This window comes from Ascaphus truei, chromosome 1 (genome assembly GCF_040206685.1).
Source record: "Ascaphus truei isolate aAscTru1 chromosome 1, aAscTru1.hap1, whole genome shotgun sequence".
Lineage (NCBI taxonomy): Eukaryota > Metazoa > Chordata > Amphibia > Anura > Ascaphidae > Ascaphus > Ascaphus truei.
The window spans coordinates 405,131,382-405,147,397 of NC_134483.1; the positions used below are offsets into that span (position 1 = coordinate 405,131,382).

The 16,016-nt window shown below is 40.4% G+C and overlaps 1 protein-coding gene across 7 annotated transcripts in view; it reads right to left on the reverse strand.

The window, feature by feature from the left end:
• TMEM131L (transmembrane 131 like) overlaps window positions 1-16,016 on the reverse strand; it is a 147,019-nt gene that overhangs the window by 54,151 nt on the left and 76,852 nt on the right. For all 7 annotated transcript variants that reach the window (XM_075613116.1, XM_075613112.1, XM_075613108.1 and 4 more), the window contains 8 exons: window positions 14,873-14,989; window positions 14,509-14,619; window positions 6,119-6,196; window positions 5,567-5,717; window positions 5,292-5,350; window positions 3,502-3,607; window positions 2,601-2,706; window positions 1,022-1,175 (listed from right to left, as the gene is read on the reverse strand). In XM_075613116.1, the coding sequence (XP_075469231.1) occupies window positions 1,022-1,175; window positions 2,601-2,706; window positions 3,502-3,607; window positions 5,292-5,350; window positions 5,567-5,717; window positions 6,119-6,196; window positions 14,509-14,619; window positions 14,873-14,989 (882 nt within the window). The remainder of the gene's footprint in view (window positions 1-1,021; window positions 1,176-2,600; window positions 2,707-3,501; window positions 3,608-5,291; window positions 5,351-5,566; window positions 5,718-6,118; window positions 6,197-14,508; window positions 14,620-14,872; window positions 14,990-16,016) is intronic.

Here is a 16,016-nt window from a genome sequence, read left to right on the forward strand (position 1 = left end):
ATTTTTTTTTTTTTTTTTTTTTAAAAACGGGAGCCACGGGAAAACCGCGTTATAACCGAATCGCGGTATAACGAGGCGCGTTATAACGGGGTTTAGCTGTATATATATATATATATATAAATATATAAATAATCTAATTTGGTACCTGAGGCACAGGGAGATAAAATGACTTGCACACGCATACACACTTTACCATTTAAAATTAATGCTCTACTATTTTATTCTCTAGTTGTGCAAATCACTACAAATACCTCCCAATGCTTAATTTCGGTTCTAGTTTAGTTGGGTCTCATGCTTAAGTCAGAAAATAAAAGTGCAACTAACTGGTCCGACATGACATTGGGCTATTTGAATGTACCTAAACAGTAAATGTCTGTATGTCAATCATATTAGAACTTCATAATGAAGCATTGTGTGTCTCTAGGGGGAAAAGGTGATAATAAATAAACACAAGTAAGTCAAGTGAAACGGCACCTTTTATCAAACTGTACGTTTTGCAGTGTTTCATGTTTTATACATGCCTGCAATCTCTTAACTAATCATAACACATGACATTTCCACTTTGCCTAACAAGTATGCAGCCCCACAACCATCTCATTTTAAGTGGGCTCTTTTTGCTTGAATGCTTCCAGGTGCTATCCAAAGGGGACTTTAGAAAAGAGGTTGTAGACGGCTCTCCTGAACACGTCCATCTGTTCTCCACTCAACCGCTATATCTGCACTTACAATTCATGTACGTGGCAGGACCACAACCTGCAGCCCCCATGCATGTTAACCAAGAACAGCAGCAAATAAAGCCCAGTTTAGGAAACACAAAGACTCTGGTCAACAGGGGCTGCTGTTTTAAGGTAAAACCCAGCTGGGTGAATCCTGTACTCAGCCTCTACCAACCTTTACAGCTTTACTATTGATTAGGGGGATGGGGAGGGACATATGTTCATGTATCAACAGGCATAATCCACCAAAAAGGAAAACTTTTTGAGCAGACATAAGACCTTACATCAAAACACATAGAACATACCTTTATTATTCCCTTGGTGTCCTGTGTCACAAAGACCTCAGTTAGAACAATATGAAAGTTTAAGTTATTTTCCAGCCATATTGACCATTCTCCAGCGGAATCCTGATGGGGCTCCATGTAAAACGATACTTTGGAAGTGTCAAAACCCAGGTACCTGCAGAGCAAAGTTACATCTTTTACGTTGAACTAAGAAAATAACAATAGCCTGCATTCTTTTTAATACAGTTTGCCAGGTAAAGACAAGAAAACATGTTTCTATTGTTTTCGTTTAACATCGAAAAAACGAAAAAATGGAAAAGGCGACATCCCCTAGAAAAAGAACATTGAATGATTTTCTTTTTTAACTAATTGTATGCTAAAATATCAGTTTAGTTTTATGGAGTGACAAGGAGTTGAGCCGTACTGGTCTCTTAGTAATGTAAAAGAGCAAAAGGAAGTAGGTAGTATGATGACTTTTGCTGGTCCAATACAAGGTAACTGTGTACACGTTCGTTTCGGAGAAAGAGGGGCGGGAAATGTTGTAACTGTAGAAGATACTGTGTATTTCCTATACACTTCTACCCCTCTAAACATTCCTAACACCTTTTGGGGCACTGGCTACAGTAGGGTTATCAGCTGCAACTAAAGGCTTCAACAATATATTCTTTTGGGCATGATTTGTATTACTTTTTTGCAAGTACAAGTCTGTATTCCAATAGTGATTTTAAAATGTACAAGAGCACATTACTATAAACACATTAAGTAAACAGGGAAAAGCAACACCCATCATTATTAGTGTTATTGTTAAAGTGAACTGCCAGCTAATATTCGGATGAAACCGTATCTGAGCAAGACCACTACTAATATACTGTAGATACAGTCAATATTTACTTGTATTAGTTTATGGGGTTGTGAAAACTAGTCCTGGGTCCTGGAAAAGCTGTCGGCGCCTGGATGTGAAAATTGTTAAATGTATTGAAGCACATTTTACCTTCACATTGAAAATCTACAAAACAAAAGAATTTCAGTAGAGATTGGAGAATCTGATCTTTTTTTCTTTTTCCATTTGGAAGGAAAGTCTAGTAAAATTGTACAATTTTGCCACACAAACTATATTCACAGTTTTTGTAGTGACAAACTTGCACCATATTTTTTTTTTTTTTAACATTCTCAATTTGTTTTTCGTTTTTTTTTTTTAATTATTATTATTATCATCAAATATTCACTAATTTCGATATGTTAAAAATACAAAGTTATGCGTTTTCCAGCAAAATCTAACTTCAACAAAAAAATTGGCTCATTTCTTCATTTGAGTGCACACGCCGCGAGAAAGCTCCACAAAATTCCCACTAAAACTGTTTAAAACATTAAGACAGTCTTTATGATTTTTACTTATTTGGCACCTTTACTTTAAGACAACGCAAATAAATTATTTTGTTTTAGAAAAGATTCCCAGCAGTGACTATAACTAGTTAAGTAAAAACTATTCAGGCAAAAAAACAAAAAAAAAAAAAAAACTTTGTTTGATGGGAACCTCATTCCTATGAATCAGGACATACAGTATAAGAATACAAGCCTGGTGTAACGGCTAGTAACATACCCCTCTGTCACATGGTGAGAGACGCACAGGTACGGAGGAGAAGCAGATTCTATGCGGTTCATCTTTCTGTCTTCTGAGCAGGTAAACTGCGAGTCACGTAAGGTAGCTACATACAGGAACAGCAATCGATTATTATTAAAAAGGGCAAATAATTGAAATTCCATACTTCACACTATATCTTCACAGGGTCCAAACCACTGTGCTTGATGGGTTTCGTATGAGGATGAAAGCGAATAAGCTCACTTATTATAGCGAAGTAAAATTCTACCGGAGAGTTTTGTTCCTTGACACAAAGGAGTGTTACATACAGTTCATCGTCATCAGTCTTTTTGATAATAGAACTGATAAATTGTGCACTCTATGAAACTATGCCTTCCCTTTAAAGCTGCAGACCAAGCAATATCCTACATGTGTTTCGGGTAATAAATCAGTTCTGTACTGTGAGAAAATACGTGTAACATTTATTTATTTATTTTTAAACAACTCTGAATGAAAATTTTAATGCATTATAATGTAAAATGCATTTTTTGGTTCTATAGCAACAATTTACAAAGTCACATCCCCTTCCTCTTCTGAAACAGGCTCTGGCACACCCCTTTTTGAGCCCTGACCTCTCTAGCAGTGCACCAATTGTATCTAGTGACTGCCTGGTCACATGATCTTCCCCAGTGAACTTTGCATCTTTGGTTCTCTTCTGCTGCACTGACAGCCATTTAGTGAACCCCCGAGCCGAATCTTCACATAACGGATCGATCGGCAACTTAGCTAATCACTTATTGTGTGGATTGTATTAATGCACATATTAAAAGGGGGAAAAATAACATTTAAAAAAAAATTTAAACTGCAACTTGGACTGCCGCATTAAAATGTGAAGTTAGACACTGTGCAGTTACAGACTGACCTGTGCAAATAATGGAGGCAGCCTTCGTGAAGTTTATAGAAGAGCTCAGGAGCATCACAGGCTCGAACTGGACAGATAAACTATCACCTAGAAAATGGTGAATATCCTGGAAGAAAACACAGGGCTGGAAAAACTGTTCAACTTTTAATTCAATGACAAAAATGAGAATTAACCAAGGATCGCAGTGCATCTAAGCTGAAAATAATTTCGGGGGGGAGGGTCTGCATGTGTAATGTGCAATATCTAGCAAAATAATCCTTCCACAATCTAGCCGTTTGTTTTTGTTATTTTTAAAGGGTTAGAGAGCCCGGCACTCCTTTTCTCTCCCCTCCTTTTAATTGTTTTTATAGCTTTTACTGGTTGGAAGAATGCAGTCATGCTCAATACTGCTTTTACTAGCAGTCACTATTTACCTGGTCATTTCATCAGGTGCACTGAACATTGTTTTGTTTTTTGTTTTTAATCAGCTTACAATGTGCATAGTGGTGGGTAACGTATGGAAAACCCAAGGGCCACATGATTCCCAGAATGGTTTAAACCATGTCATTTTCATCCAGTATAAAATGTTTTGAGACAGAAAAACATAGCACTCTCAGAAATACACCTTTTTCCTTCACAACTCTCAGAAGAGGAAATAAATCATAAAACAAGCATTTAGAGGCCACATTTGTACACATTCTATGTAAGGAAATGTCTGCAATAGTGCACGTGTTTCAAAGCACACGAGAATAGCGGAAGAGATGCAGCACAGAAAGAGAACAAGGCAATCTCTACCCTACAGAAAATGTCCCCTTGAACGTAGTAGGGAGGCCTGCACCTTCAGGCCCATGTTCAACAAAGTCCAACTACCGCTCTTCGCTAAATGATTTCAATTGCCTTAGTGCTAGAAAAGTAAGCAAATCTGACCATGTTCAATACAATGATGTACCTCGTTATGCAGAGGTGGATAATGAAAGGACAGCTGCTCTCTAATAAAAGCGAGGGTGCAGTCAAGTCTGCGAAAAGCTCCCTATTTTGGCTCCCTCTTTGCCAAGTCAATTGAGGGTCACTTCCCTATTGAAGATTAAGCAATATATTGAATTACAATATATGCCAGGTACGATTTCTACAGACCTCTCGGTCCAATGAAGCAACGGTCATGGAGACAGGCAAGCTGCATGCCCTTATAACCACCATGGCTACTTATAGACCCCATTGAGGGGCGGATCTTGTTCCCACAGCGCACACTGTAGCGCTCGCTGCAGCTGACACTGGGGACCAGGCCTAAAGGTAGTAACGCCATGGCACTAGCCCAACTACCCCACACAGTGCATGCCACAGAGGCAAGTGAGGCATTGCTTACTTTGCCACATGGTTCTCACTGTGCTTGTTACAATAGGAGCAAAAGTCTACACTGATATTAGCAATATAGCTTCATCTAGCTCTTTACCACCACAAGGTGAAGGTTTCTTTACACATATACTTCACCAAAAAGTCAAAACTATTACAGAAGGACTTTGTTGAATGCGGGCCTTAGTGCTTTGGAAATCCATTTTGCGTCTCCGTCTTAGATTTCAACTAAGCATTTTGACTTATTATGTCCACTGAGTGCTCCAGTTATCAGTTAGGATATTGCTCTTGGCCTTCAGTTTGGCTCACTTTACCTGCCACTTGTATAAAGGGGCAATGCACCAACTCTCAGTGTAGCCTCCTCTTCCGCTTTGTCCAAATTACATGCACTACAAACACAGTGTGTACAAACATAAAATCACAAAGCACTCATACACACGGCTAATAGAGAGCACAATTACCTGCATATGAACAAGGCCGTTCCCAGAATTTAATACATATATACTCATTGTGGGATCATCTGTGCAAAAGAATAAAAGAAAAAACACATTTATATCAAGACGTCCCCATGCTGATTTCTGTACTGCTCTCATTGTTCCTTGTACTTTCATCCATCATCAATGTTTTAACATCTTTGTATTTTTAAAAAAAATAAGACGATGGAACAGAAACGAACGAGGACAATTAACCCCCTGCAGTATCTTCCTTTACCAGCTTACAATCATCGTCTGCTTACCGATGGTTCCATTCCCGTCAGTGCTTACAAAGATCATTACAACATTCTCCACTATGTACTTCCTGAGAGCTTCCAAGTCGTGTTGGCCTCCGTCCAGCCTGACCGCAAAATAGATCTGCAGCAGCAGTGAGTGTTCAGATGGAAAGCAGCTCTGTGGGTTAGAGGAGTGAAAGTAATAGGTTAGAACATAAACCCCAGCATGGATAGAATGGATTGTCTTCCCTCCTCCCAGCCAAGGCCGCATCCATGCTGCCTGCTAGCGTGCGCGAGGCAGAGCGTCGTGACATCACGCTCACTTGAAGTAGGAGCGATTCCTGGCCCGCAGGGTTGCGCGATGGGGTCGTGGCGAGGGCGTGATGTCACTTGCGAGGTACGCCCTCATTGGCTGAACAGTGCACGTGACCGGCCCATCACGCGGCAAAGGCCACAAAAAATTGTCTCTGTACGCATCGCGCCTACCCACGCTCACGTGCACGCAGTATGGACGCTCCAATTCATTTACATTGATTTGATCACGCGCCACATGAACGAGGCCTAAGACTGTCACCGTACCCGGCACTGCTGCTGCTTTTTGACAGGAACGCTGCATTTAAGGCGGACTTGCCACACACTGGCGTTTATTGCGTCTGCCTGTATGAATGACACACACAAAAATAATAATTATGAACAATTTAGCAAAACCGAGCATCAACTATGCAGTTAGCGCAAATGTTACATAGTTGAAGAGGTTGAAAAAAAGCCTTCTGTCCACGGAGTTCCACCTATGTTATATTTAGACAACAGATACTTATCTTATATTTGTATTTCCAGTATATTGATCCAGAGGAAGGCAAACAAAAAACCCAAGTGAATGTGAACTCCCTGCATTGCTTTTATCGCTGTAAAAACCGATACACTATTTAACACTTTCACTGCTAGAGGGGCCACAACGCATTGCAGGTCCATGCAACAGCAAAAGGGTTAAACTCTAAAGGTTTTTTGTGTTGCTGCTGTTCTGCTTTGCTTTTAAGTGTATTGAACAACACACAAAAAGGCCAAGTGCTATATCTAACTTGACATACAGTATTATATAGTTAAATACTTATCTATATATATATATTCTCATAAGCAATAGTCATTTAGTTCAAATCTTTGGCCAAAGTATTTTAAGCCTACAACCACTTCACTGTATGGCCCATCTGTAGGTCCTAACACCGCTGTATTTAACTATATAATGTCACGTTAGATGTAGCCCTGCGGCTTTTTGGCTTTTGCGCTCTAGATGAGGTCACAATCCTTGTGGCACTCTTTGTGACACAGTATATATGATGAGCTGGATTTGGGTTCTGAGCTTATGGGGTTTGTTTGTGTGTGTTTGCTTTTAAGTGTGAAAGACTTCAAGAGGTTACAATAACATACTTGTATAAAGAAACAATGAACAGCTTTATACTGATGCCAAATAAAATATTGTGGATATATTATTCACAAAAAGATTGTGGCCATCTCAAAATTTCCAAAGCAGTGATGTTTGCTTGGGATGAATCAAGCAGTTTGATTTGATTGATACCAGCAGGTTTTTTTTCCTCACTGTTGCTAGGGTTAATATTAGACAAAAGGCTTAACCTTCCATATAATTATTATTATTATTCACACTGCTAGATTAAAATACATGTAGATTTTAATTTTGTTTATTTGCTTGGCCCCATTTTGAACGCAAGATTCCATAAAAACCACATACTACTTCAAGAAGTACTCCAAGAACATCTAACAATGTCCACTACTGTCCGACAAAATAAATATCCAACACCTCAGGCAAACAAACCCCAAACTAAATAGGGGAAACGAGAGGGCATTCTTCCAAATGTGGGCACGGAGATGTAATGCTTTAAATCAGGCAGTGGCGCGCAATAAAACAATTAGTATGCATTACATACAATGTTGATACTGTGTTTGTAGATTTGACGCTTTCACTGTTGCCACGTTTGGAAGTTGTGTCATTCTTTTACACTATTTTGTTTGGTGTTTGCTCGTCTGAGCTATCGTATATGTTTCTCCAGTGGTGCACCCCCTTACTTATATTTCAGAATTGCGAGGGAGTCATTGCTTTATATTTCAAGTACTTGTTTATTTTTTGTTAGATGTGCCCCTCATTTCTACTATATTGCTTAAAATGCAAAGTTAAACAGCGCTAAAAAATTATATACAATAAAAACTGAACACAAGAGAGTGGGAGAGATTTAGAGAGAGTAAAAAGGTACTAAATGGCAACTAGTCAGTTGCTTTGGGTGCGCTACATAGCATGAACATGGATAGGCCGCAGCAACAAGCACTACTTAGACATGGGACAATCTTCCGTTTTAGAATTAGAACTGATCACAAAGAACAATCAGAACAATGTTTCTCACTCTACTGTACAGGACAACAAAACTTTTGGGCCAGTATAATGGCTTTTGGCAATTTGAACCTATCTAATAAAAGCAAAATTATGCTTATGATGCTGCTGAAGGATGCTTTTAAAAGGCTGCCACACATACACAAACGTGTGTTCAACACTAGCAATAAAAAATAATACAAATTATCTCACTAATACAATTTGGAAACATTAGGGCAGCAAATCAAGCAAAATCTCTCTTTCTGTAAATAAATCAGTTCTGTAGTATTGAATAAGATTTATTGTATTTTTTTTTTTTTTTAATTATTCAACTCAATGTACTTTTTAATGCGTTTTAAAGCAGCATTTGATTTCTATAGCAGGTATTAGTCCAATTCCCAAGCAGTGCAAGATATTTGCAACACTTTCCTGTTTGTGATAATTTGTTATCAATGTTCCCAGCTGTTTGAGCTGCAAACTGTAACAATAGATGTCACCTTCATTATATATGGATACATTGTAGCTGCTAAGTTACACTGACTGAAGCAGCCATTGTTAGTCACACAATCATGATTTTTACATCTTTACACTAGGATCACCAAACGATTTTCAGCTTAAGTAAGAATGTAGAATTAGACATTGTCACATGCTTTACATATACAAATAAGAAGAAAAGGGGAATGTAGTATTGCTGCTTTATTGCAAATATGTACTGTGTATTAGTGAAAATATATTTATTTTAGCTGCCATTGCAGGTCATTTATAATCATTTGCATTTCCCTCAAAAGGAAAATAACTAACATTACAATCAACACCAATTTAAACTGAACAAACGAGAAAACAGGAGCAGTATTAAAACTATTAGCTTCAGACAACATGTATTTTGAATACAGAAGTTTAAAAGGTTAACAGTAATTACTGCATAAAGTAATTCTGAAAGGTCAAATGTGGTTGAAAAAAGTCCTATTTCATATATATAAAAAAAAATGTATTTAAACAAATTGGTCAGTTATGCAACATACAGTCTGTGGTTAATCTGGTCCAAAGATTGAAGCACATTCACCAGATGTCTCACACAATTCAGAGCTATAACAGAATTATATTACAAAAACAAGCATTGTACCACATCATTATGAGTGTCTGTATGAGTTGAATAGTTCATACCCTACGAAATCTACCATCTTGCTGAAATCTAACAACATATCAATGCATCCAAATAAAACGGCGCACTAAACTCTCAGCCTTCCAAGTACAGCAAAGTTCATTGACCCAAGTTACATATTCTACACGTGGAAGAATTTGAGTAGCTGGACGTGTATAAAAATTATAACAAATATATATGAGCTTCATGCCAATTCTCCACTTAGCAAATAGGTATAAAACACTTCAATGTCAAGTTCACTCGATAGTGTGACAGACAAATTATGTTGTGGTGTCACGTGACATTGCATGACCCAGAAGCGTCATTTCACGCTGGATACAAGGTGAGGGGGAGGGGGGCAGAGCAGTGGGGGAGTGCAGGACAAACAGTTTGAGCCCCCCTACACTAAGGAACTTGCGCACGAACAATTTTTTCTTCATAATAAGGGAATCGTATTAGTTTTCCCGTGTTAAAATTGCACAATCACAGATAGCATAAGTGCTTCATTCATTTAACACTTTAGGCACTTTCACATATTTCACAATGTTTTATCCCACAGAACAATAAGAAACACTATGTAATTTGGTGGAAGTACCTGCTAAAGTTCTGTTTACCTTGAATGGGTTAGAAACCATAATAATAATTTTTTTATCAAAAGATGCAACTAAATGACTCCCTTATTAGACTTAGGATCAAAATTGAGAATTTCCTAAAAAATTGCCAGCCATTTGGGAGGGACGCATAATTTGTGTATTTGTTCTCCATAAACGTATGGCCAGTTCTCTTTTCCTCACAGCATTGTCCATAAAATTGTTGAATAATATAGAGTTACTGATACATTCCGTCATAGGAGTAGGTTTCAGCTCACCTAATTCTATTTTAATAGCAATATGCAGTATTTCACACACACACACACACACACAAAAGTTTGCGAACTGCAATTAAATTCCATAGTTTTTCCACGATTACCTTCTTTAAATCAAAATTAATCATGAAAATACACACGCGAAAACGTTTGTGAACCCCAATGATAATTATGGAAATATTGTTATATATATATATATATATATATATATATATATATACACATACATACACATACACATACACATACACACATATATACACACATATATATATATATATACATACATATATACATATATATATACACACACACACACACACACACACACACACACACACACACACACACACACTGTTCTTGAATCAAAACCAGGCTCTTCTTAAATATCCAATAGGGTTTAAATGAACCAAATCCATGTCTTTTAATACAAAATGTTGTTTGAATTAGGCCAGCAGAGGAGCAAACTGGGGGGGGGGGGGTCGCTAGATTTTCGGGGAGGGGGGGGTGCGGGGCGTCAGTTATAGAGGTCCCGCGCTCTCGAAACCAAGGAACTTAAATTAAATGTCGGGAGACCGTGCAAGGCCTCTATAATACACAGCAAACCATCCAGGAAGTCACAAAGAACCCCACAGTAATATCAAAGAATCTGCAGGCCACTCTCGCCTTGGCTAATGTGAGTGTTCATGACCCAACTATCAGAAAAAGACTGAACAGGAATAGCGTTTATGGTAAGATAGCCAGGAAGAAATCACAGCTCCCTAAAAAGAACATTGCAGTCTGTCTTAAGTTCACCGAAGAGCACACAGATGATCCACAAGGCTTCTGGAACAATATTCTCTGGACAGACGAGTCAAACTCCCCCACACACACTGTCCCCCCCCTCCCCCACACACACACTGTCCCCCCCCTCCCCCACACACACACTGTCCCCCCCTCCCTCACACACACACGGTGTCCCACACACACTGTCCCCCCCCACACACTGTCCCCCCCCCCCCACACACACACTGTTCCCCCCCTCACACACACACACGGTGTCCCCCCTCCCCCACACACACACTGTCCCCCCCTCACACACACACACTGTCCCCCCCTCACACACACACACTGTTCCCCCCCTCACACACACACACACACACTGCCCCCCTCCCTCACACACACACTGTCCCCCTCCCCCACACACACACACCCTGTCCCCCCTCCCCCACACACACACTGTCCCCCCCTCCCCCCCATACACACTGTCCCCCCTTCCCCCACACACACACTGTCCCTCCCCCCCACACACGGTGTCCCACACACACTGTCCCCCCCTCTCCCCACGCACACACAAAGCCCCCTCACCTCTGCCAGGACTCACAGCACCACTCCTCTCTCCCGCGCTCCTCCGATTGTCGCGCGCCTGGCCCTTCTCTGCTCTCCCTCCTCCCATCCGGGGAGCGCTCCGCACGGGCCCCCTCTCTGCACCTGTGAGCGCGAGCGGCCGGGAAACGTGCAGCAGGGAAGGTGCAGGGCCTGTCCGTGTGACGGGGGAGAGTGACGGCCACCGGGAGGGGGGAAGGTGCGGGGCCTGTCCGGGGGGGGGGAAGGTGAGCTGCGGTCCGGGTGACGGGGGAGAGTGACGGCCACCGGGAGGGGGGAAGGTGAGCTGCAAGGGGGCCTGAAGCAGTGGTGTGAGTGTGTGAGGCCAATGAGAGGTGTGCGGGGGCGGGCGGGCCAAGGGACCAATGAGATTGCCGCTAGGGACAGGGAACACACCAGGGAAACATACATACATACAATGCTTTCAGAAATATATAGTAAGATACACACACACACACACACACACACACTTACGGAGTCACTGTCCATATGGACTAAAGAGCTAGCGGAGTGGATAGGTTACAGTGTACAGGAGGTTAAATTCCTCTATGGAAGCTTGCTGCACCTGGTACTAATTAAGACATCACTCCTAAATGAAGGTTTCAAAAGGCAGGAAGTAGCCTGCACAAGAGAGACTGCTTTTCTCCAGCAAGGGGGAGATTAATTTTCTTCAAGCCAGGAAGGACTCTGGCTGTTCCGGTTCCCCAGCTCTGCAGGAAGCATGGCAGGTGGGACCCCCACACAGGATACAGATTTTCCACGGGCTGGACAGCCTGCTCCCCGGAACTGGCGTTCCTGTTTGCTGTTGGAGCTACACAGAGACCCTGGGATAGGAATCCCCTACAATAACATAAGGATTACATAATAATTGTGTTTAAAGACTGTTTTGTGTATACGATAGGGCATGTTTTGGAGCTGGCGGCTCAGTTAGAAAGTGCCGGAGTGGTATAGTCAGTTTCCTAAGTCTAGTCTATAGTATAGTCAGTCTCCTAAGAGGAGTAGGTGCTTATTTTATGATTTATTTTGTTTCTTAAAGTGACGGTGTTTGAAATGTTTAGTGTCACTATTGGAAAAATAAACCGCTGAAGGTTGAAGGCTGAGTGCCTCTTGTGTATAAACAAGTGTTTGTCCTCCTTTTCTACAAATGAACCACTAGAAGACTGTGTTGCGAAGAGCCTGGGCAAACGGCAGCACATATATACACACACATATGCAGTGCAAGCACTGTATGTTAGGTGATAATGGTGAAAGGCAGGGTTGCATGTGCTTACAAGTGATCTTTTTATTTGAGATATAGATATAGATACATACACACCACACACACATATATATGTATATATTCCCCTGATGAAGTCACGTGCAAGAGACTAAACGCTTAGGGCTACGTGCGTGGAAGCCATCAGCATCTGACAATCGTATCACACTGATAGCCACCAAAAAGATCCAGAAGCTGATCTTTACTTTGGAGACCTTGTTCGTAGTCCGTTTGACAGTTGATCTATCTACTACAAAGATCTGTCCGTTTACATCTAGACTCTGGTTTGTCCTCTGGATTTATATTATTGATCCTCATCAACTCCAGGAGCCAGGCAATACTGTGTTCTAGAGTTATTACTCTCTCATGCACAATTTCTCCCCTTGAGAGTGAATGTCCTAGTGACCAATTATTTTATTAAAGCTCTTTTCTCACAGAGTTACGCTATGGGGCATGCTCTTCTTTTTTATATACACACACAATATAAAAAGCATGTTGATTTTCATAAGTGGTGTACTGTCCTGATTTCCCAATCATTATTAAGCACTTAAACCCCAGATTTATAAAGGCAAACATGCAGAAGAGTGCAGCAAGGCGCTACTTTTTGCTTCATTTTATCCCATTTTAGGACAGTTCTATTCCAACTAGTTTCCAAATCAGATGTGAAGAAATGTACAAGTATCAGGGCCACATGACTATTGTAAAGTTAGATATATTAGATAATTGTATTTCTGGATTTTTACAAATAACATAGTTGCAACATTAAAAAGAGACATTGCAACATTATGTGTGTGTTGTATGTGTGTGTATAATTATATAGTCATGTAGAGGTATCAGTACCGTGTTACCTTGTGTAGAGCACTGTTTATACTGTGGACTCTCCATTCATTTTTATTCACACTGATACACATACACACTCTTTCTTCACTTGCCTTCAGTTACCCTTTGACACCTCTAGCCATAAAACACATCCACACTGGGGAAGGAACAGCACAGATAACATTCCAAGAGACACTGTTTTTAAGTTATCCTTGCTTCATTCATTGTAACATCGCCGGAAGAAGAGATCTGTGTATCTCGAAAGCTCGCACAAATAAAAGCATTTCGTTAGCCACAGAACGGTATCATCTATTTATTTTTTGATTATTATAATTATATATAAATATATATTTTTTTGTAGCGATCGAGTAGGGGGATGTTTTAAACCATGCATGTCACCCAAACAATTTCATGTTCCTCCATTATAGATCAATGCTAGAGAAAACACTAATGTGCAGTAAATCTTGCAGTATTCACTAGATGTTGTCATTCTGAATGCTCAGATGTGTAAAGATTTGCCCTCTTTACTTCAGCAATACTTCCCAACACAAGTGTGCAGCACCACAGACATGATTTGCACGTTCTGGCACTTGGTCCTTACAGCAGGTCTCTTCTCAGTTTCTTAGCCAGACTTGTCAGGTCCCGATTAATTAATTAAACTATATCAGTGTTGGTGAGGCGTAAACTGTGGAGCAATGTGCAGCCACCCTGGGGACAAGCTAGAATCAGACACACACACACAGACACACAGACACACAGACACACAGACACACAGACACACAGACACACAGACACACAGGGCTTGAAACTGCCATTCCTGGCTTAAACTGTATTGCACCGCATCCAGGCTCCTCTAGGAATGCATTCAGAGATTCTGGAAGCTCAAGACCAGCTCCATAAAGAAATCTAGACACAGCAGGCTCAAATCTCACTGCTAATCTATCAAATGAGATCAAACCAAAGTTGAAATAGCCAACAATTGCAAACACTATATTTCCACTCTCTGTGTAATTAACATTTAAAATATGCGGTCATACATTCAAACATTTTAGATAATATAAATATGCACAGTTAGTCTAACAAAAAAAACAGCGACAAGTACTTATTTATATATGTACATTGAGCTTTTGCAGTTTAATTTGAATACCTGCGATTGTGAAAGATGGATGTTTGCAATGTGAGGAAACATTACATCTGTGTTCTGCAGCAGGTTCTTGGTATTCATAGATCCAGCCGTAGGCACTCCCACTCCAAATACCTGCAACACAGTATGACATCCTTACAAATGCTGAGCAGCTAAGTTTGTGCTGAACCACGCATCCAAACAAACTAAAACAGTGGTGGCTAACTCCAGACATCAAGGGCCACCAACAGGTCGCTGACTGCACCGTGTTGAGGCAGGCATATCCTGACAACCTGACCTGGTGGTGACCCTTGAAAAACCGGGGTTGGCCACCCCTGAACTAGAGGGATTAGAATGCTGTACTGTTCTCTCTCGAGGAGCGGCCTACCTGGTAGGACAGAATTCCATGTGAGGAAGTATTTACAAATAAGGAACTTTCAAGGCTGCCCTCCTCGTCTGGCAAGAACACAATCGTGAATGAAGACTTCCCATTTGCTGGAATTACCTAAGGGGGAAAAAATGAAGAAGAAAAAAAAAATCAAGACTGGGAAAACAGATGAGCTACTGCAACATTAATCCTGGGAACATTTCACATGCTCAGGAATTAGAACATGATGTCCAACATGGACAGGGACTCCACTGACAAAATAATGGTCTGACCCAGAGGACACAACACAAGATGCTGCTGTTAGACAAAGCTTGCAATAAGGATTCATCACTTCGCACACACAAAATATATCTCCGTGACAAGCATTCCTGTGTGTACATGCATAACTATCAACTATTAGAATATATTCAGTAAATTGATAAATAGTATGCAAAAGCCTAAAAATACTTTGTGGCCGACGCAGGTAGTGCCCTTTATTATGAATGTCTTATGAGAACACAATTATCACCTGAAGCCCGTTTGTTGACTGGTGGGCATTTCACCCTTCACACAAATCAGCCACTCTTTCCTTTCCTTCTCATTTAAGTTACAGGAATCACCGTCCCAGGAAGCAAAACATTTTTATAAAAGGATGCGTCTCTTTTAAAACGGAGTGCACATATCCAGGCAGCAACATGATCAAACAGTCAGTACACACCACATAGAACATCTTATTAAAAGGTTTGATCAAATAAAGTATAAGAAGAAAATAAATCAAACACTTGTGATTACGATCTGTTGTATCGAACCACATTCATCTTATACCTGTTACCACAAATCCCTCCACCGGTGCACAGCAGGGAGTGGTGCATGTTACTGCCGTTTTCACCACCACACTACACACACAATAGTTTGTTCAAAGAATAAGATAAGAAAGCCTATTGTAATTATACATGAAAACTGGAATTATTGTTTAAAACAAACTGAAAATGGGCAAATTTGTTCAAACTTATTAAAAGTTTGGACCAAACAAAAAGGACTTTTAGGCAAAAAAAATTGTCTACTTTATATGCAGACAAAAAAAAAGTGCATAAAAAGTGAACAATCTAATTAACAGGGCTATACAAGGGAAGAGCATCTCTGCACTTCCTTTTCTAGATCAAAT